Here is a 22,141-nt window from a genome sequence, read left to right as displayed (position 1 = left end):
TTTTGCTTCATTTCACAAAGTAACTTTCTGGGTGAATTTACCATTTAAGTGTGTTGTACAAGGTTGCCTACAAGCGCAAAATATTTAGGAGGCTGACACACCAAATTGTGCTGCCAATATTATTTCAAACCTTTTGCTAGTACAGTGGACTCCCATTATAACGAAGTCCGCAGGACCGGCAGTTTTCTTCCGTTATATTGAAATTTTGTTATAACCCAACAAGTAAACAATATGAACATAGAGCCGATAATGTTTCGGCCTGAATTTTGATTTTGTTGTAACCGGAATTTTGTTATAACCGTGTTCGTTATAACGGGAGTGCACTGTACAGCCCTCAAGGAAACCAAGTAGAAATCAATTGTATAATGTCATCATCATATTTCTCAATGACATACTGGTACAGTGCATGCACAGTGGGTAGATTGAGGTGGACATTTGAAAATTCATAACTTTCTAATCCATTGTCTGACTTGTTGTACTAATATTGCTGCTTTCACTCAATCCACATTTATATTTGAGCTTTACTTTCTTTTAATATTTGATACAATGAAATCAACACGGTGACTGCAAATAATGGATTTTGCTTGATGTTAACACAAGTGGTATAGTTAATACAATCAATGCACATTACATATTTTAGACTTTTATTGTCTCGACATTCCATCTGCAAAGATGGTAGCAGACATCTAGAGTTCATTGAGGAGTCAAAATATTGAAAGAAATGATATATACATATATATATATTTTTTTTGTAAATCATTTTTGTAAATCATTTTACTTATAAATCATGATTTCATTTTAACAAAAACAAGAAGAAAAACACCCACTAAGGCAAAAGTCAAAATCTAAGCAAATATTTACCAACAATGATAAGCTCTAAATTGACAGTAATGCATATAATATGAGCATTCAGCAACTTCCTGGAGTACCGCATGCCATGCTACAGTACGTGGGTCTTTGACTTAAAGGCAGTGGGTTGGAGGTTTCAATGGGTAAAATCTGACTGCTGATGCTGCAATATCAAGCTTAAGCCTAACTAGGCCGGGCTATTTAGGTAGTTGATAGAGCAGGGGGGGTGGGGGCCTCCCAGGCCCCCCCTCCAGATTTCGGCCATCGACCGCACGATCGCGACGAAAATTGGCACACACATTGCCTATGATGTAATCTAAAATACCTTGAAGTTAATTTTTCAAAAAATTATCATTTATGCTAAATTATGCTAATTTATGCATAATGATACATGAAATCAGACTATTTGGTATAAATCACAAAATAAAGCTCAAAACAGGCACATTTTTTGTGTAAATATTCTTTTTAGTGTCCTTAGCAAATGTAATAAAAAAAATTGTGATATCAGAAAAAATTCTTAGGTATTTTATTGTTTTTTGAATTTCTTATGTATTTCTGTTTTTTCGACTTTATATGTTTTTCATTGTTTTTTCGATGAAATTTGTCCGCGACATTGCTCCGAACAAGAAAATATGTTATTCATTGATTTTAATCAATAAAACCCCAAAATAATCATGCTTTTATGAAATTTGCCTGTAAGCACAGTTTGCATTGAAATTGTACACGAATTCACGTTTTTGAGCAATTTTGGGTCTGGCATGCATGTACATATTTATGCGTAACTTTGGAATTGCGCACCCGGGCGTGCAAATTTGGTGTCAAAAGATGCGGGAGACTCGAAAGAAAAAAGTCATGAAACATCGTGGCGATAGCTTTTTGCGATTGCGATACATCGCACGGAATGTCAAGTCGAGGGGGGGGGGGGGGCTTCGGAGGCCCCCCCGGCCTTAGTTAGGGTTAAGACCTCGGGGAAAAAAATCAGATAAATACTGTAAAAGTGGTTTCTTACGCGGTGGTTTTATTTTCGAGCTTTTCGCGCTTTGAGGTTGAACCGCGAATTTAATATCACACGAAAATGTTTTGAACTCGTCGCTTGTTACAATGCAATCATTACCGACTGCGAATTTAAACACACGCGAAAAAGTCGGCACCGATGGAAACCGCGAAAGTTTCTGTACGCGAAAGAAACCACTTTTAAAGTAGGTTTATGAATAAAAATAACTGTGATATACATAAACACTGCACTGAATGCAAGAGTACGGTAGTTGAGTCATGTTGCAATCAGCACAGTGTGTATATGTGCACAGTGATGTCTTATGTATGCACACTAAGGCTTTGTGTCCTGCAATCTGTTCAGTTACTTGAAGTCAACATGAAAATCCATCCTATTCTTTCAATCTGAAAGTAAGGCATTTAACAAGGCAACTTCATCGTCATTGATGACACCTTCAATATTTCAGGGTTAGCATCGGACGGACATCTCTGTTCTCGATGTAGAGGAGGAATTAGAGCAAACTTTGTGTCCATGCTCGGATACCTTTTGGTAAAAGATGGGCAGGGGAATAAAATGTGCTCTTGCAAGAGTTTCCAGGCATCCGTGCACACACAGCGACGTTCCTGCGGGAAACACAGGCCAAGTGATCAGCAATTTGCAAACAAGATATGAGGACCTGAATATTTCAAATCTTTTGCGTGAGAAAAATACATGGTCTTGCCACACAGGACCACAACCCTCTGCCTTCAATATTGTTGCAAGAGCTACAAGCCGCAAATGTCCAATATATACGAGTACCGGTATGTGAAATTCAGTTTGAATTCCATCATCAAATGCACCTCATCTGTTCCCAGACACACAGTCATGTCTCTCATGTGATTCTATGTTGTACAGACTGGACATCAATGATGGGATAGTCACCAAATATTGGGATATGTAACACAACCATAGAAATTGTCTCACTACAAGTCACATGAAGGGTTCCACTACTACACCACAATGGAAATTCAACTGAATATCAGTTGAATATTCCTTCGCTATTTGCATGCTATAGATTAATTGACTATTGCACACAATATGGTGCACTTACATTTGTATCGAGATTGTTACATACTGCATCAAATGCTGCTCTTTCCGATGTTATGACACACTCAATTCCCAGAGTTTGTCATTTTGAATAGTGAGGTCAAATCTAATATTACTGTAAAAGTGGATATTTTTGCACGACTAATTTTGTGCGCTTGGCCGGGTGAAAAGATTTTCACATGTTTTTAATTCCACGGAATCAAGACATCAACCACTGGAACGTATGGCATGCAAAAATATTCGCGTGCTTTTATTTTCGCGCTAGTTTCTGGTTGCGCGAAATGCGCGAAAATTTCAACACCGCGAAAATTTCCACTTTTACAGTACTACAATGTGTTCTTTCTTTGTGGCACAACAAACTCTTTGACATGCAATCTTCTGTACTATCTCAGACATCATATCATCTAAGATTTGGTAACTGATGCTGTTTATCTTCAGACTTGACATCCAAAACCTATTCACTAAAGTACACATCATCTACATATTCATTGTTTGTGATCGATATGACAAACTTTTGAGTTGTTTGTAATGGAGGAGGTGAATGCACTTTATTGCACAAAAAGTGTGCACTGCAAAGTTTGTTTAGCTCATAACGAACTTTCCAGAGACTCCAACCCAAAGTACCTTCTGATCTGAAGATTCTCCCACCTGAAACCCCTAGCAAACGGGAGACTCAAAGTTGATGTGTGCGAAGCGCGAAATTCCCAGGGTTCTAGATGCTCTCTGGTGCTATCTAAGGCTTATTATTTCAACATACGATAGAAATATGTAAGAAATCCTCTCCAACGGGAGACAAAGAGCCAGGGCGGGAGAAATTAAATCTCAAATGGGAGAACGGGAGATTTTTCAAAAATGGGTTTTCGGTGGGAGATCTCCCGTCGAAAATGGGAGAGTTGGAGTCTCTGACTTTCATCGTGTTCTACGTTTTTGAAATTTTCTGTAAAGGTACAGGATGACACACTCAATTCCCAGAGTTTGTGATCTTTAATAGTGAGGTCAAATCTAATATTACCTTGGTACTACTATTGGTCCCATTTAGCAGAAATTTCAAGGGTAAAAAAAGCCATCTTACATGCCACTACAATGCTATGTTACTCAAATTCAAAGTTACATTGTACACCTCATGTAATCTATGTCACCGCATTTAATATCTAAATTTTTTCCATATTTACAATATGACAAAGTCAACATTCTTCGAGGCTTTCATTTTTCTCTGCACATTTTAGAGCTACACCTTCATAAAGAGACTCACCTTAAGAAAATAGAGGAAATGAATATACAATTTGTAACACTGACTATGTGTAAGTGTGTGTAAGGTTCTTCGTCATAATGAGAAAATAATCTGAGAAATTTGTAAGTACCAGCATTGTAAATGTACACAAGAGCTTCACACAGAAATAGAAATTACCTCCCTAAAATTTTAAGTGATTTACGAGCATATCTGCGTAATATAGCATAACTTACAAAATATAAACAACCACAAAAATGTGTGCTCTTGCATACAAATTATGTCATTACAACCAGAGTAGTATGACTCATTTCCTGAAGCAAGGCGAAAAATTCCAATCACAATTAAAGCTTCCTTTTCTTTTTTGGTTGATCTGTTGTTAAATGGCTAATAATTATCAACGGTCACCATCACGATCACCATCACCATCACCATCACCATCACCATCACCATCACCACCACCATCATCATCATCATCATCATCATGATTAACCACATCATCATTTTCATCACCATCATCATCACCATCATTATCATCATCGTTATCGGTATCACCATCATCATCATCATCGTCATTATCATCATTATCATCATCATCTTCTTCTTCTCACCTCTTTATACGAGGACATGATCCTCTCGATAGCGTCTGCAGCAGACGTCAGCAGACCTCTTGCCGTGGTGAAATTCTGCGTCCTCAAACTGACCTCCTCACTTTCCGTCAGCTCTTCCCCATCTGTGGATGTGGAGTGAAAAAAAAAAATGTTTCAGGGTGAATGAAGTTTATATTGATGATATTGATGATCAGTAAATTGGTCTTTAGAGTAATGATGAATCTGTTATGAATGGATAAATTCCATGCAAGCAGCCAAATCAAAAAATGCTTGAAGGATAAAAACATCACCCATCCACCCAACTATTCCCCCCAAAACAACTACTGTACATCATTGTCAATGAAGAAGGGCACTTATTGTGTTTACATGAGATTTGAAAAGGCATCAAATGCCATGCACTTTCCAAATAGACCTTGGACACATGTACATAATGAGAGCACCTGTGGCATGAACGTTTTTGAATCAGCTCTCTAGTTTCAGGCACTGCATGTACTATGTAAACACATGTCTAAAAATTGGCACCTGTGCAAACTTGCCTAATTCAGGATTCATCATCAATCATTTATTTTGACAAATTAGTTTTTTCAATTTAGGGTGCATCTATACAAAATCTTACAATATAAATGACATACCGGTGAATACCTTTTACAATGTATGTACAGTACATTTGCACAAACCTGCCAGGGTTGGTCCTGCAGCTGTCATGATGGGAATTGCCACCATGATCATCCCCGTGGCAGACCACATGTATTTCATGAGGAACTGCTCCAGCATCACGTACCAGAGACGCTTACGGAAGATGAGGATCATCTGGCGTTTGAGGGAATGGAACTTCTGCAGCAGGTTTGTGTGCTCAATCTGTACAAATCAGACAGTCAAAGTGTCATCTGGCTACAGAAGTTTACTGTTTTGATGTCTTACCACATGCCCCCCCCCCCCCCCCCCCCCCCCCCCCCCCCCCCCCCCCCCCCCCATGGGGCACCATCATAATGATCCCTCCACCCCAACTGACAATTCTTGCCAAGTTTGGTCAAAATGTAGGGCTCACCAGTTGGGCAAGAAGACTAAAGTGTGAAAAAGTTTATGTTTACATAATGCACAATGCACAACACACGATGGATGCTGGATGGTGAACGATTACAATATACACTTGCACAGTACATTGTACCTTAGCTTCCGTAAGCCATTCAGCCCAGTTGAGCTAATATATAAGAGGGCAAGTCCAAGATAACACGCGCGTTACGTATGGGACATTCAGAGACTTTTATGACCTGAAAAATAGTGTTAATGGCTTTTGATCATATTGAACTTTATCATGGTGATTGATATCTAGGAGAAGTATAATCATGCAAAAAATGGAGAAAAATGACCTTCACAATTATATTCTAGAAGAGAAAACATGTGCCGTTACGTATGGGACCAGAAAAATTTTGTTTTTTTGAACATTTTTTTCAACCTCAAAACTCTCTGAAAGTATTTCATTCTACAACTTGTAACTCACTGTGATGAAAGTCACAACACTCAAGATTATCACAGGTAAGTTTCATGTCATTAGGCAAAAAGCTCTAATTACAGGTTCTAATTAAAGACAGACATGACGTGTTACGTATGGGACAGTTACGTATGGGACAGTTTGTCCCCCATTCATTTAGTGTGTGAAGAACCATGTTTATGGGTATTTTGCATAATTATTGAAGTAAAATCAGTTGAAACTACTCAAATACTGATCCAGATTGTCAAGGAAACAATATTCCCCAAATATTCACCATCCTAATCATATTCAATCATATTTTTATATTTTTATGACCAACCTGAGTATGCATGCCCTTTGTCCCCCATTCGTTTAGTGTGTGGAGAGACATGTTTATGGGTATTTTGCAAAGTAATTTTGCAAAATACCCATAAACAAATTTTTGCATAATTATTGAAATTGAATCAGTTGAAACTACTCAAATACTGATCCAGATTGACAAGGGAACAATATTCCTCAAATATTTACCATCATAATCATATTTAATCATATTCTATATTTTATGACCAACCTGAGTATGTATGCCCTATTTTTATCAGGATAGTTACTACTGAAAAATTGAATAGTTTAAAGTGTTTACTTCCATTGATGAAGGGCAGTTTGCCATTTCGTTTCAATAAAAAACAACTTGACACAAGAAATATTAATTTTTATAAATAAGCAATACCTGCTGCGTGGAACCCCAGTGATCGAGTAGATATATGATGTCTGTCTAGCAGTCAGGTCATTGATTCGAGTCACACCTCAGTATGTATACCCATGGATTTTGTCGTGGCTATTATTGAAACCTGAATAAGGACAATTTGTGTATCACTTGCAATAAAAAAAAAAAAATCATTTTACTTTATATTGTTTTAAAATATTTATATCACAACCATTTCAAAGTGGATCTCCATCACTAAACTTTGAATTCCTCTAGTCTTAGGATTGTATGCTCTTTAGTAATTCATATAATTGGTTTCCAATCATCTCATCAAATGTTGAAAACTGAATCCCCATTTCTGCAAAAAACTATACCATCCCTTTAATGCTGATTTTTCATTGTGTATTTTGCCATTTTCCCCTCCCCCTTTCTGAAAATCGTTCAGTCAAGTACATGTATTGTTTAAAGTGTCTATAACTCAAAAAGTAGCTACAATGTTGGGATGCTTTCTTCAGGATGATTGACCATTTGTGTACTGAGAGACCTTCCCAGCTAGCTACATGCATTCACATGCATTATGTATGAGGATGTCCCATACGTAACGCATTTGTCCCATACGTAACATTATTTCAATGCCTAATAAAAAATATTCCTTTTACTGTTTTTTCTTTTTTTCTATGGTATCTAATTTCTCTAAACAATAAATTAGAACTTTCCAAAAGGGCATTAATATAACCTTAGCAATTTCAGAAAAAACCTAAAAAAATGACCTCAATTTGTTACGTATGGGACATCTCATGATAGGACACGAGCTAATTTGCATAATCATTTGTATAATCCCTAAATTTTCATACCAAGTTAAACTATTTGATGAACTTCTTATGTCCACATATTAATCAAATGTCATTTGCTTTCCTTTGAATTAATATGAATTTTTATAAATGTCCCATACGTAACGCTGTGTTTCACATTTATGCAAATGAAGCCCTTGAAATTTGCATAAATTTACGTAATATAATTTTTTCCTCCATGGAAATCAAAACTTCAACTCATAAGCTTCAAAATGATACCAAACATGTCAATATTGAGCAAAGATGAAATTTTGCCTTCTGAGGGGACCTTATCTTGGACTTGCCCAAGAAAGCTCTTGAAGGTCATTAACCACACAGAAAAGACCATTGATACTCTAGTCTACATTTGAAGTGTTGGATTACACAATAACAAAGACATGCTTTTTGTGTAATGCACAAACAAAAATGTCATATTGGTCTGTTTATTTGTACACTTACTGTATCATATTGCACACACATACATACGCCTGTGTTGTATGGCATTAGTGCATGGTCAATCATCTTTTTTGTTAATCAATTCATACAAATGAACAACCTATGTATGTCAGAATGTGAGTTTTTTTTTCTACTAATCAATATGGAGAGATTTATTTGATGAAATGAACTTCATGGTACTGTACATATGACTACTTGAGCAGCATCCCACTGTGAGGCTATGCACATCATCATCGATTAATTAAATTTTCTTGGGAAAATTCTTCTTTACCGAGTGACCACAGTAGAAGGCGATTTCTTCTGAGTTTGTGATGACCCTGGAGTGAACAAAGCGTAGTTGGCCCTTGCGATGTGCTTCCTCGGCAACAAGGCGGCCAAACTTTGGCGATGCCATCCGCAGTATCTTGGCTGTAAGGATGAGCATTCCGCCTGCGATGAATCCTGGCAAGTGAGTACCTACAGAGAAATATTGCAACAGAAGTACAGGTAGCATTGTAGCACCTCACTTCCCCTGTACCCTTTCTTGATCAGAGAATCTGAATGGAATTTCAGAAGGCTCCCTTAAGATGGCATGGTGAGGCCAAATAATGGCTGAGCCCCTCACAAGAATGTGCAAGCCCACCATCCAATTCTCCAATGGGGATGAGAAATGACATGTGAATTGGTCAGCTGAACGAAAGATAATGCCATGCCCAGACTGTCCCCCAACTCAGAGCCATGTCTGATTATGCAATGCTGTTCCCCATCAGCATTTAAAGCACTTGATTCAGGAGCACATACCCAAGTTATACTATAATAATCTCCAGTACTTTGCATATTTTGTGGGGTGTTTACTTTGGTGAGTTATCAACCGAACTTGAAATTTGTCATCTAATATGAATTGCAAAATCGACAGCTCATTAAGGTATTGCTTCCCATAACTGAAATGCATGTAAAAGACTCATGTATATCCTCTAAAAGGTGGGAAACTCTAAATTTTCTCCAGTAAAGGGATATCAAATACTGATGCTTAGTTTTCATTTCCTTGATGTGGTCCTCAATCAAAAATTTAACAATTTGCAAAGTTGTCTCACAGGTTCCAATTCATAGAAATATTATACTATAAAGAGCACAAACACATGTAACCTTGATATCCATCCCCCATCCCTAAACAAAACAAACAAGGTATGCATAAAATACATGTAGGCAGTACAATCACTGCTGTAAAGTAAGACATGGTGTCCTTGTAGTGCTGTTCCAGAGTAAACATTGGTGTTATGCACAGCATGCACAGCACAGCCCGGAAGAGTGATGCTGGTAAGAACAACATTGTGTGTTAAGGTTGTTGCTGGTATTGCAGGCTTGAAAGAAAGATGAGAGATATTTGGTAATGCATGCCAAGAATACTGGACAGGTCATGTGACTTTTGACATGAACGCACCTACAGAAAGATGCATCACAGGGCGCATTTAACAAGTTCTGACCCCTCACAGTATGACATACAGCTCTGAATATGTACACGTGTACCACGAGTTTACATTGCAAGTCACAAGTTACATCAATGTAAGTTCTTCATGACATATGAACTGTACAGTGTACTAGTACCATGTACAGTATAGGGTCCGACCTCCAAAGAGTGAAAATGACCAATGCTGTAGGGCCTACAGTACATGTACACAGTACATGTATACTTATTGTATAAGAAAACTGCTGAATAATGGTGAATTTGTGACAAAATCACCCTGTACACATCAAATGTATAGTCAATGAGCATCAATTTTAATACAAATATACAAAGCAAAATTTGTTTGTCCATTCATCCATGCATTATTTCCTGCTCTATGTGTGCCCTATGTTTGGATGGGGGTGCTGATAATTTCAGCTAATCTAGGGAATCCCTATACCAGCCAGGGCATGATCTGCCAGCCATTCTAGAGAGGAGACAAACTTACATTGTACCATGCAATACAGAGGCATAAAATGCCAGCATTCTGTATTTATCAGGTATGGGTATATATGACAGGAAATACAAATTATATGCAGGCACTCTTTCTACTATACATCAATGTTTGTCAGTAATGGAATCCATTTATAACTTCATTTAGTAAACATGAAGTTTGACAATAAAATAAAACTGTAAGCATCTAGCATGGATATACAAACAGCCTGACTGCCTTGCCTTCTTTTGAACTGTCCAGACAAGAAACCACCCATCAATAAGCGGGCTGATGATAGAAGAGGATAGACCTGGAAGCCCGACTGCTGCTACACAGCAATTTTTCAGTATCTTTGGTAAAGGTATCTGCTTTTGTGGAGCACACATTATAATACATGTTAGCAGTATCACATGAAGAGCTTCAACTACAAAACTACAAAGTTCATCATGCGTAGATATTTGAATGCACCTGAAAAGATAATCAGACTTAGGTAAAAGAAATATATGTTGAACTTGAAGTGATGAAATACAAGAGCCACATGGCTCAATCGGTTAGCGCGCTGCATGCCTTTCATGTACATGCATGCCATGTGCACATGTTTTTATGCAGGAGCCTCTCACTTCAAGTAGCAATGCAAATTTACATGGGCACACAGGCTCTATACTACGTACAGAACTCCTGAAGAATGAAGCACATTAAACAGCGTTCACTGTCCCAGCCTATTTTACATCATGTCTCCTTAATTGTTAAGAAGATAAATACCATATTAAGTAAGAATAAATTAGAAATCTATTTCAAGTATTTCCAGTTTTTACCGGCATTTCCTTCTTTGGCCAGACGAACCAATGCGAATGTCATCATGACAACATCTAGTACGGGCTTGGTGAGATGGGAGTACAGATGTGCAACAGACTCACAGAATGTGGTCACATCATCTGTCAAGTTCTGGTCTGCATTTGCTAACCGACTGTCCAAATTTCCGACGCGGTAGTAGGTCTGATTCTTGAAGTAGAGTCTGTAAGAGTGCTCAACAAGTCGTGTACGGAAGGCTAGAGCCAGGTTTGATTCTAGGAAACGTATTGCACTGTTGATAAATGTTGCCGGGAGAGCAATTAGAAGCCATCGCACTATCTGAAGAAGGAAACCTGGGAAGTTCGTATCGACTATAGTTTTAACCATCCCTCCCTCCAAGTGGGCGACATATATCGACAAAAACGTCCTCGTCACTAAAGACGCTGTATGTAGTGTCAGAAGTCCAAATTCTTTGGACCACACTCCCGGTAAAATAATTCGCAGTAGACGTCGGATACGTAGGTAAAAGTCTCTCCCAACAGCTGTTGATGTCTTCGCCTTTGATGAATGCTGTGGACTAGGGGTGTCTTCGCTATTCTGTGTTGCAGAGTCAGTTGTTTTCGCGTCATTTTCCTTAGTCTGTTTATTGGCTGATGATGATGATGATGCACCACTGACACCGTCACAGGTACGGGCTTTCTCCAGCGGTACCTGCCCGATCAAGCCGCCTAAACCTGCCCGATTGAGCAGACCAGCGCAGTCCTTCTTTGCACGATAGGCTACGATGAGAGCAATTGCCACTCCACCAATAACTTTGGGATTCTTCCAGTTCCTGTGGATTGATGCTTTTAGTAACCGAGACATGATTCATGCACCTCTTTTAGGAATGCATGAACAAGCAACCCGTGATTTTGCGGCATGGAACTGTCAGAAGATCCAAAACGCCGGTTCACATTCACAGCCAGATCAGTGCAAGGTAACGTCCAGACAATGCAAATGGACGATATCAAACCTGTGTAGTACGTGTGTACCTAGCTTGCCTGGCGCTTGCTGTAGCTGTACGTTATGTACAGTACGTACATTGTACATTGCACTGTGCATACAACAATGTGCAGAATGGTGTATCACAACGTCACCGGTTTCCAGACCAATCAAGCCTGTGCACCGTGCCATGCCCTCTAAACTCGTGACTATAAGGACGTACATGTACATACTTCTCGAGCAAAAATAAGGGCCTATACTAGTACCGGTATTACAATTTAAGTGGTAGATATTTGTAGTATAAACTAGTACAAGTATAGGGGGGTGTTTAAGAATTTGATTAAGTCGATCTTAGATTTTCAGATTAAATTCAAATCATGCTACGCTGCGTGTGACTTCCACAATATTGTAACTTTCATATAAGAATGAGAATTTTGGAGACTTTCAGGTATAAGATAGGGGCCTACAGCAGGCATCAATAAAGTTAGTGACACAGGATTTTTTTTTTTATTGTAAATTTTGATACCAATTTGAAGTGGATTCTGGAAACATTAGATAAAACTGAAAAGAGAAACCAACGGCATATCATTTTAAGTCCATCTTAAACACCCCTGGGAACAGTAGTGCGCCTTGTAGGCCGACTCTTTTAAGAGTAACTGTTATAGAAAAAAAGCCTTACCCACCCCCCCCCCCCCGCCCCCGCCGGTTCATATGTGTGTGTGTGTGGGGGGGGGGGGGGGGAGGGTTACCACCGTCCTTCGTTCCCATACAGGACCCTTGAGAATCGATCATGGGCGATGCAATGTCTCCATCCCGGCCTCGACCCCTTCCTACCCATACTGAAATGACGCTCCTGGAATTACCTGATTAAAACTAAGCGAAAAGAAAAAAAAAAAGATATTACATATATTTCTCATAGAATATTTAGCTAAATATTAATGTTTTATAAACCACGTTAAAGGTACTGGTAATTCAATTGACTATCAACCTGGTAGGTCAATAGGGAAACTTTATACATAAGCGAACATATTCATTTTCTCTTCCAACAAAATTCAAAATTGCACAAAAAAATATAAATCAGGTGTCATTCATGTGGATGTGCTTTTCCATATAAGAACAAAATGCAAATCTAACACATTGAAGAACATGAATTAATATGCAAAAATAACCCTATAAACTCTTTAATGTCTTTGTAGCCACCAAAGATAAAGATAGGCAAAAAAAAAATAATAAAAATAGAGAGTCTGTGAAATCCGAATTCGAATGATTTTAGGGAAGAAGCAATATTCAAGAGATAGTACCGGTATAGGCTTGGTTGAGATAGGGCTTCAGGTTTTCAACCTTTGTGTGAGATAATGGTCTAAAATTAGCGTGTAATTCAAAGAGGAACTTAAAGTTTATTTGATGAAAACTGAGGTTTTGAAATGGCTGAGATATCCAAAACAAAGGGATCATATTTAAAGGTGGGACCCACCCTTTAGGATTCCTTTGTTTTACTTTGTTTTGGATAGAGACATTTGGATAGAGCTAGTGTGCGGTGGCATGCCGCTGGACGCGTCGGTGGTAGGTACGGGTGCGCGTAATTTGTTGCACAGAAAAACAAAACCCCAAAACAAACCAACAAAACAAACTGTGCGCGTGCGCGCCCACGGTCGGTGCACGGATCGATCAGTCATATCCACATCTCTATGGTCATATCCAGTGCGCAGATCAGTGAGTGCGAAGCATAAAAAGGAGAAAATCACTCTTGTGTAGGCCTATCCACCATTCGTTCTCCGTATACTAGTATTCCATGTCGTGATCCTTTGTGTAGATCAGTGTAGACTGCCGGCTTGTAATTAGTTCTTGAACATGAATTGGGTCGGCGGAGCAAGGTAGGAATTCGAGACCTATTTAGGTCAACATGTTTATTAGGTTTTCTAATTTTTGTCGCTCAGATGCCATCCACAGAACGTTACATTACGATAAGAATTTGCCTAACCAACGTTACGTGGTTTAACAGTTAGACCCTACGTTTAAAGAAACATCTAACGTCAATGTAGTGAAGAGCCTGAACATGAGGCCACCGTCACCAAACTGAAAACTCCTAACTGTTACTGTATCTATTAACGTTAGTGTCTAGTCAGTAAACGTTTAGGCCTAACTTAGTAACTAACGTAACGGTTAGCTGGGAGGTGGCAGGTACGTATGGGGGGGGGGGGGGGGGTGTTTCCGGACACTTAACGTCTTAAGTTCGCGCGTGAAAACTTACCATACGGTAGGTCTACCTATATGCACCCTTCGTAACCTCAAAGCAAAGACTTAGGTCCTATTACTAGACAACATAGGCCTAGGCCTACTCTGAAAACGGCGTGAGAATTCCTGGGTGCGTCATTTTCATTACAGACGCACTTACAATATGCTTCCGGTCCCACAACCTGTCCGGTCCCACAACGCTTGGTCACAAGTTGGTGATACATTTTTAGTGGACCTACTACAAGATTAGTATCAATACTAAGTTACATCTGGATCTAACGTTAGAGTAATCAACCCAGTTTGCGGCAGGGTGTCTATTTCTGGCAGGGGACTGAATCATTCATCAATTAAACAGCTAACATTATACGTTAGTGAACATCAGATGTGCTTAGACATAGTCCCACTTTGAAGTGGAGGACACAAGCAGGAGTTATTAAAGTAGCATACTTGCAAGTCTTATGGGAAGTGACACCTGATTGGGCCTTTTCATCACTGTCACTGAATGAAATGGCCCCTGCCTTAAATTGGTACCCTGTACCTGTACAAAGCCTGCCACAAGCGGGTTATTTTACTCAGGAGTCAGATCTAACGTTACCGGTAACGTTTACAGTTTAAGATCTGTCTGTCCGGTAACTGCCCAGTTCGGCCTCCACATTATAACTGCATGAAGGAATGCCCTGAGGTTAGACTCTATCTGTTCGGAGGAGATTTTTATCATCAAGGGACATTATCTTCCTGATTTATAATCAAATGTTCTTAGTTGTTCATTTTCAATCAAAAACTCTATCTAGACTAGAACTAATTCTAGGCATCTACCCTAAGTTGACTCTCAGACCTACACTTTCATTGTTTTTTGTTTTGTTTTGCTTTTGTTTTTTTTGTTCTGCAGGAATAGACTGAAAATGAAGAATGGCAAAAGACGTCAGAAGGTACAACAATTCAGTTTATGTTTGCAGAGATTAATTGTAGATATTCAACAGTTGTATTTTTCATAAACTACGGTATGGTAGCTTCAATAAAGTACATGTTTATTTATTACCACACCCATTTGTATGAGATGAATATACATTCGAACTCTTTTTATCTAGATACAAAACTCCAAATTTTAAAAAAAAAGTCAAATAGGTCAATTTGAGTATTTGTAAGCAGTAAAAACTTGAAGTTGAATGATGCTTATTATAAAAGAGTGGGGGAAAAAAAGAACCCACCCTTCCCCTCTTGTGCCTCATATGGATTGCGTTGTTACAGTTAGATTACTGGTATGCAGCTTAAACTATGCATGTTTCCTAACCTAATTTTATCATGGTATTGCTGGTAATTGATGTGTCAGCCATTTCCTCATCACGAGTCACCTGGCCATAATCCAGCCAACTTGAAAATGTCAACAGAATCTGGAACTGAATACAGAGGCTTAAAGCTTGTATAACCTATTTGATTTCATTGGTATTTAGATAAGGCTTTCCTCCCATCTTTTTGAATGTTTAATGATCCTCTTTTCAAAACAAATTGTTTAATTGCCCAATTGGGGGTTTTTCAGGGGAAGGGGGTAGGAGAGGGTTGATGACAAATGCAAACCTGTAGAAATGTCATTGACAGGTTATCGTGCATGCACCCATTGTTCTCGAATATTGCATGTCTGCGCTCTATGGACAGGAATTCTTTGAGAGACAGAGGTATTCAAGCAAAGTGAAAAGAATGGAAGATGCTGGCAGCCCATCTAAAAAGAAGCAGGCTGTCAGTCTGGACATCCTTTCTCTTCAAGCAGCAAACCTCAGTGCAGCAAAATTTCAGAGAACAAGTAATCTCATCAGTATACATCTTCAGTAGATATTAAAGTTCTCCATTTTAAGTAAGAGAGGGAAGACCTGTCTCTAAAGTGTTGTGATCTGAACATTGTGATTTTACAGAGGCAGCCTTGATCATTTTCAAATTTTAACTTATCTTTTTCTTTTTTCACAAACCTTCACCTTTCACTTTTTGCATATTTTAGAGGGATGTGTTTGAGAGTTTAATACATGTAGTTGAGATTGTAAGGGTTTCCAAGTCACAACTTAATGTTACCTACAGCTTCTTCATATTCATAGAATATAGATATAGATGAAGGCTGGTGAGGTCGACTAATTTGAAATATTACAAAGGAGCAAAAATGGCCTTGAAAATTGGTGGATTTGCAAGTCTGGATGAAAAAAAAACTAAAGAGAGAGAGAGAGAGAAAGAGAGACAAAGGGAAAATAATTTGCACACAAAACAAAACTTGTATCCCTTTCCATAGATCATCATTAGGCCCTATCTAATTCATTTGTACTGAATGTACATCCTATGTTCTTCACACAACTACAGGGTAAAGCAAACCAGTGTTGTCTGCATGATTTGTCAAAATGGTGTCAATGTAAACTGTAACATGAAAATAATAAAGTAGGAGTAATGATGAAAAGTATGAGATACATGTAGTACACATTTTGACATTAATATGCATACTTATATGTACTACAAGATAGTGTTGTCGCAACCTGTAAATTTGCCAGTCTGGAGGCTTTAATTATGGGAACTCAACACAATTGTTATGAACATAGCATTAACATCATGCTTCCCAAAAGTGTTTTGGCTATGTAATTTGTACACTGGTGATATTGACTAACATGTGCAATTAATGTAAAGTTCCACTTTGATTTCTCAAAGGCAATGCCAAGAAAAGCACCAGAGTCAACCATGTAAATTTGGATAAATCAAGAGGCATGTTTGGACAGAAGTTTGTTGACCTCCCTGACGCATCTCCAGAGGGGAAGCCATCCAACTTAGCTCTCTGCAGACCAAGGTGAGGAAGTTCGTTACTGATAATTGCCTCTCTGTTGTTTTCCCCCATCATGTGATCTGCAGTATGAATGACGTACACTCCTAGAGCTAGTGACGACAGTACGATTCCAAAGTGCATAATTAATTCTTAGTAAGTTTACATGTTATGTCTATTCTCAGATCATCATGAGATTGTAAGTAACTGAGATGTGCTAAGATATTTCTAAGGTAGTTTTGTTGAACTACAAAAATGCAAAAAGTTACAAAGTGGGAGTGAAAGTTGCTGATTGTGCGAGGCATTGATAGAAAAACAGTAATGTAGTTACTTTTCACCATATAAAACATATGAAATGGAACTGTTTTGATAAAAAACAAAAGTGGAATGAAAGGTGATAACCATAGAGTTGTTGGTTGTGTTACTTTTGATTAGTAAATAGCCATTCTGTTCCACTATGATTCTCTTTGTTACAGAGATTAAAGAATTCCTTGTGTGAGATATGTTGCTCACACAAATTTATATAAAATGAAAGGTCATAATGTGTAAGGCTTGATCTCCAAATTGCATTGAATTATTAATTTTATTGTGTGCATTCACCGATTGCCCATCAGTCATAGTTCTAGAGGGCATCATAAACCTTTAGGGACAAAGAAAGATGAGGAAAAACATATAATATTGTTTTGTTGGAAGATACTGCCATCTGTCAGTCACAGTAATACTTTTCATTCTAGAGGTATAACTTCTTCATAGTTGTGCATTAAACATCAAATGGTTCTCATTTGCTCTGATCTGCTAACTTGTAAGCAGTCCAACAGCTGGTGCGAGTGTGCAGGGTAAACCCTCACCTCCCCATAGCAGGCATCCACTGTCTGCAATACCAGAATCCCAGGAGAATGCAAGCTGCAGTGTTGTGAATGACTTCAAAACATCAATAGGAAGTGTAAGTTGATTGTCATCAAACCATTAAGACTGCTGGCTACTTGGCATTCAAGTATTCTTAAAGAGCGCTCAAAAAAGTCACATCTATCAAGCTGTGCCATGCAGTAGAGTTTGTAATTTTCATCATATGAGGATGCACAGGATAAATGCATGTTCACTGTGTGAAGACAGAAATGTATTTGATCTGCATAGTCAATAAGGACTATGAATTCTGCAACATTCATATATTAAAGGTACTGTTTACCATTGGGAGCAGTGATTTAAAAATGTTTGAGATATCACATTTGATGCATATGTGTAGGTCAGTTGTATCACAACACATCCTACCATGTAAAAATTTTGCAATAAAGCCTAAAATTTAAGGAGATATCACTATTTTTCTCAATAAACCATAACTGTAGACAGTTCAATCTAGAAACATTGTTATTATAACTATTCTTCACATTTTGTATATATTCAACAATACTTAACATCAATTATTACACTAATTCAAATTTTTACATTGCTTGTTTCTATCCCTAATTCACATTTAGAACATGAGAACTATTTTGAAGCACTGAATCTGAGTTTTGGTTTCATCTGCAAATGCTAAACTATGCCTTTAACTGTCGTATTCAAAGTTTATTACTTCTTGCACCTACAAACTTAGCTTTCATATCATAGACAATTTATGAGTACATGTATTAGGTATATGTATCAATAATGGGGACTGGAGAACATCGTAGATGATGTACATGCCTGATCAAAACAGAGTTATGGATAATTTGTATGCACATGCATGCCTGTGCATGTTTATGATGTAGTCGAAAGTTATTCCATTATGTCACTTTCATGCAGTATCTTGTTCTTGAAGACATGGAAGGGTTTCTGTCGTAGTGGCAGTTAGGAGTTCTTATCAAAGACTTGCCATGCCTAATGTTGCAGAGAAGTATGTCCTTGTTTCCATGTCTTAATAGTTTGACAACTTCACCAGAATGGAAACAAAATAAGGGGGAAAAAACCCCACAAAATTGTTCTGTAAGCCTCGGTAGGAGTTTAGTTATGTATGAAGAGGCAATTCATAAATTATAAAGCAGAGATTTTGCTCTGCATGTGGGAAAATCAATACAGGTGTTACGGATGAAAAAGGATTCGAAAATCAGGGACAGGAAGTAACTACCAACAATAGATTGATTGATTGTATGATTTTGGGGTCTCTTTTTGCTGTTGTTGTTTGCCACTTTTATGTGCAGTCGAGGTCTCTGCACAGCCTCAGAAACTGGACACAGAGTCCTATCACGCCATGGCACACTGACAGACTTGGTGTTCATGGAAGTGTCCCCAGCAGGGAGTTCCGTAGGCATCAGATGACTTCAAGCCGACAAATCACTGCCAGTGATGGAGAGCCACCATGTTCATCGCATTATACATCAGAGGATGTCCCGTCCTACAACCGTGCCAAAGGGATGAAAACAACAACAAAAGAGGAGTTTTTACCACATACCTCTCCAATGACCCCAGGGAGTGGAACCAGTGAATTGTGAGTTAAGCCTTGGTTATGCTTTCTACTGATCTGTTTCTCCATAGAGTACTGTAAAACCAGAAGCATTCACGGCATGAAACTTTCGTGATTTGGTGTCGACGGTCTCTTCCACTGCATAAAACTTTTGTGAATTGCCACTGGCATTCTAAGTGTCATCTAAATTTTGCGAATCTTTGCTCAAGTTTCATGCATGCAAATATTTCTAGTTTCACAGTATTCTAATTGTACAATCAATGTAAGAGATTGTGTTACTAGTATGCATATCATCAAAAAGTAGCATGTGTATCTATGGGGCATGCATGTGAAAATTAGAGAAAAGTTTGTTTTTTTCACATGCTTAAACTTAGCTGAACATCATATCCTACCAGTCTTGAGACCTATAAGACTTGAATTTGCTTTTTAGGTTTAAGTTTAAGATACTAACTGTTAATGAGGCCATGTCTCGTGTTAAGATTCTTTAAAGTATATTTTAACGTTGTTTTACTGTGTTGTCACCTTCTGCAGCTCCTCCGTCAGCCATGTGTCATACACAGATGAAGTCACAGCGGATGAGGCTACTGTGCCATCTGTTAACAGCTTTGCCTGGGATTCTGTCCCAGAATGTGCATGGAAGGAAAAGGTACATACTGTCAACTAAATGTTGTCGCCTGCACGGCAAAAGGGCCCTATAGCAAGCTTTAGAGCATGCAAGCCTTAGGGCCCTACTGCCAGGCAGGCAACGATGTATATGGTAGATATGCACATTGTGAGTATAATCATTTCAAAAGAGTTAAACCAGCTGAGTCCATCAAACTTTGACCACACGTGTCTCTTGATGGGATAAGGTCGCTGAGGTGTGGATATGTATAAAGAATGCTTAGACTATGTCTTGATGCCTTTCTTTCCTTGCTGTTTTCATTTCTGTCCCCTGGAGAACCCCAGAGATATCTTAGTTGTAACTTAGGTGAATGAATTGGTATTCATGATCTATTAAACTCTTATTAAACAACTACAACGAAAAAAAAAAAAAAAAAATTAGTGCATGCTATTTTTACTCGTGCTATCCACCTCTTCCAAATTATATTTAACTCACTTGAACTTTGAAGGCTTCGTCAAAGAGGGGGCTTCAACTAACTTTTGAGGAGTTCTGTGTGTAAATCCTTTACTTTCCCTTGTCGCCTCAACCAGAGCCCATCCCCAGCCCACTCTCGTGGTGCGAAGGTACAGTCTAGCCCCTGGCCAGCAGAATTGGGCTGCAAAGGCATGTCGCCCCCAGCCGATTCCAGCTTCAGCTCTTTCAAGGACTACCACAGGATCAGCCTTGCCGATGATCAAGAGACAGCACGCAGACCCGCCGATGGGCTTCTTCATTGGCAGTCTGGTGCCACAGCAGGCCAGCAACCAGTGGACCTCACCTGCAGCGAGAGCGCTAGGTTCACATCTCCAGAAGATAGCCCCAGGAGACACCCCTATCCTGTAGCAGTGGATGACAGACTCTCCGAGGTACATGCTCTTGTATTAATGAACAGATCATTTAAATGAATGCACCCTTCAGGCAATTTACTTTTTTTTTTAACCTGATGGCATTGCAAGTGAAAAACATTAATTGTTTGATAAATATTCAGGGCACAAGCACTTCGTGTATGCTTAATTGTTGAGAAAATGTAAACAGAGATAGTCATGATTGTAGGATCAGCAGTTTGAATTTGGTCTATACGATTAAAATCACTTGTTTTGTTGGGGCTATTCACTTGGTTCATTCTGGTACCCTGAAATTCACAATAAAATATGTTCTCTAAAAAGATTGATAGATGCCATGATACCACAATAGTGTAGTTTGTTCTTGGTTTTATTTTGCTTTTAACCTGTTGAGGGCGGGCAGATTTTGCTACAACACGCATTTCCCATAGACACCTGTTCGAGTATACTTGGGACTCGTCTTCAACAGGTTAATATCACAGCTGAGTTTCCCTTTCATATTTGAAGCTTAGTAGGAACCAAATCTTCTACATTAAGGTTCTACGAGATTAAAGAGAAGTGATTATCCATGCACTCATAAGTATCTGTCTTTTCAAAGAAATATGTCATGCAGACTTTCGGACCAGAGCAACAGCAGTGTCAAAGTGATGACAAGGACAAGTTGTTGTACAAGGGGACACACTCCTGGCCATGCTCTCGGCAGCAACCTCAGGTTGAAGATGTCGTTCAGACACAACATCCCCCGGAACACCCCATGCCTCCATGTCATCAGCAGATGGACTGTCAACGGAACCCACCAAAGCCTGTGAAAGTCTTGGAGCTGTGTGCTGGTCAAACCAGCTCAGCCTCACCTTCCTGCCCTCAAGGAACGTCCAAAGAGATGGGGAAACTTCAAGGCCTCAGCAGAAGAGACATAATTGAGCTGGAAAGAGCTGGCTGCTGTGAAAATCTTGCGTCCGAAGAAGATGTGGACTCTTGTCAGAGTTCCGATTGCACAAGCTCAGAGGCGATGTCATCTGATGAAGACACAGATACACATCTTTCCGATGATGGCAGTGGAAAAAATTGGCTTGCGTTTGTGCGAGGTGTGTCAATGCATGTAATATCACCTTCATGTCATATTCACAGAAATGCTCTTGAAACTGCAAATATTAGCCAATGCTGCAGTCGACTTGTCATGACATTAATTTTTTGCCCTTGTAGACAAGTGCATCTTCAAATGATGAATAATCTGTCATGTAGTGGGGCTGATATGTCAAAGTTTTGATTATTGCACACA

At 38.8% G+C, this 22,141-nt stretch overlaps 1 protein-coding gene across 1 annotated transcript in view; it reads right to left on the bottom strand.

Annotated features, from left to right (window-relative positions):
- LOC139709226 (ATP-binding cassette sub-family D member 2-like) overlaps window positions 1-11,915 on the bottom strand; it is a 30,729-nt gene extending 18,814 nt beyond the window's left edge. The window contains exons 1-4 of the mRNA XM_071621180.1: window positions 10,960-11,915; window positions 8,500-8,684; window positions 5,446-5,626; window positions 4,769-4,890 (exon numbers count right to left, since the gene is read on the bottom strand). Of these exons, the coding sequence (XP_071477281.1) occupies window positions 4,769-4,890; window positions 5,446-5,626; window positions 8,500-8,684; window positions 10,960-11,800 (1,329 nt within the window). The 5' untranslated portion in view covers window positions 11,801-11,915. The remainder of the gene's footprint in view (window positions 1-4,768; window positions 4,891-5,445; window positions 5,627-8,499; window positions 8,685-10,959) is intronic.
- Window positions 11,916-22,141: the final 10,226 nt, after the last annotated feature.

This window comes from Diadema antillarum, unplaced genomic scaffold (assembly GCF_040938485.1).
Source record: "Diadema antillarum isolate AM-2024a unplaced genomic scaffold, OU_Dant_1.0 seq00001416_RagTag, whole genome shotgun sequence".
Classification (NCBI taxonomy): Eukaryota; Metazoa; Echinodermata; class Echinoidea; order Diadematoida; family Diadematidae; genus Diadema; species Diadema antillarum.
The sequence above is the reverse complement of the archived record's forward strand: the minus strand, read 5'-3'. Positions and strand labels throughout refer to the sequence as shown.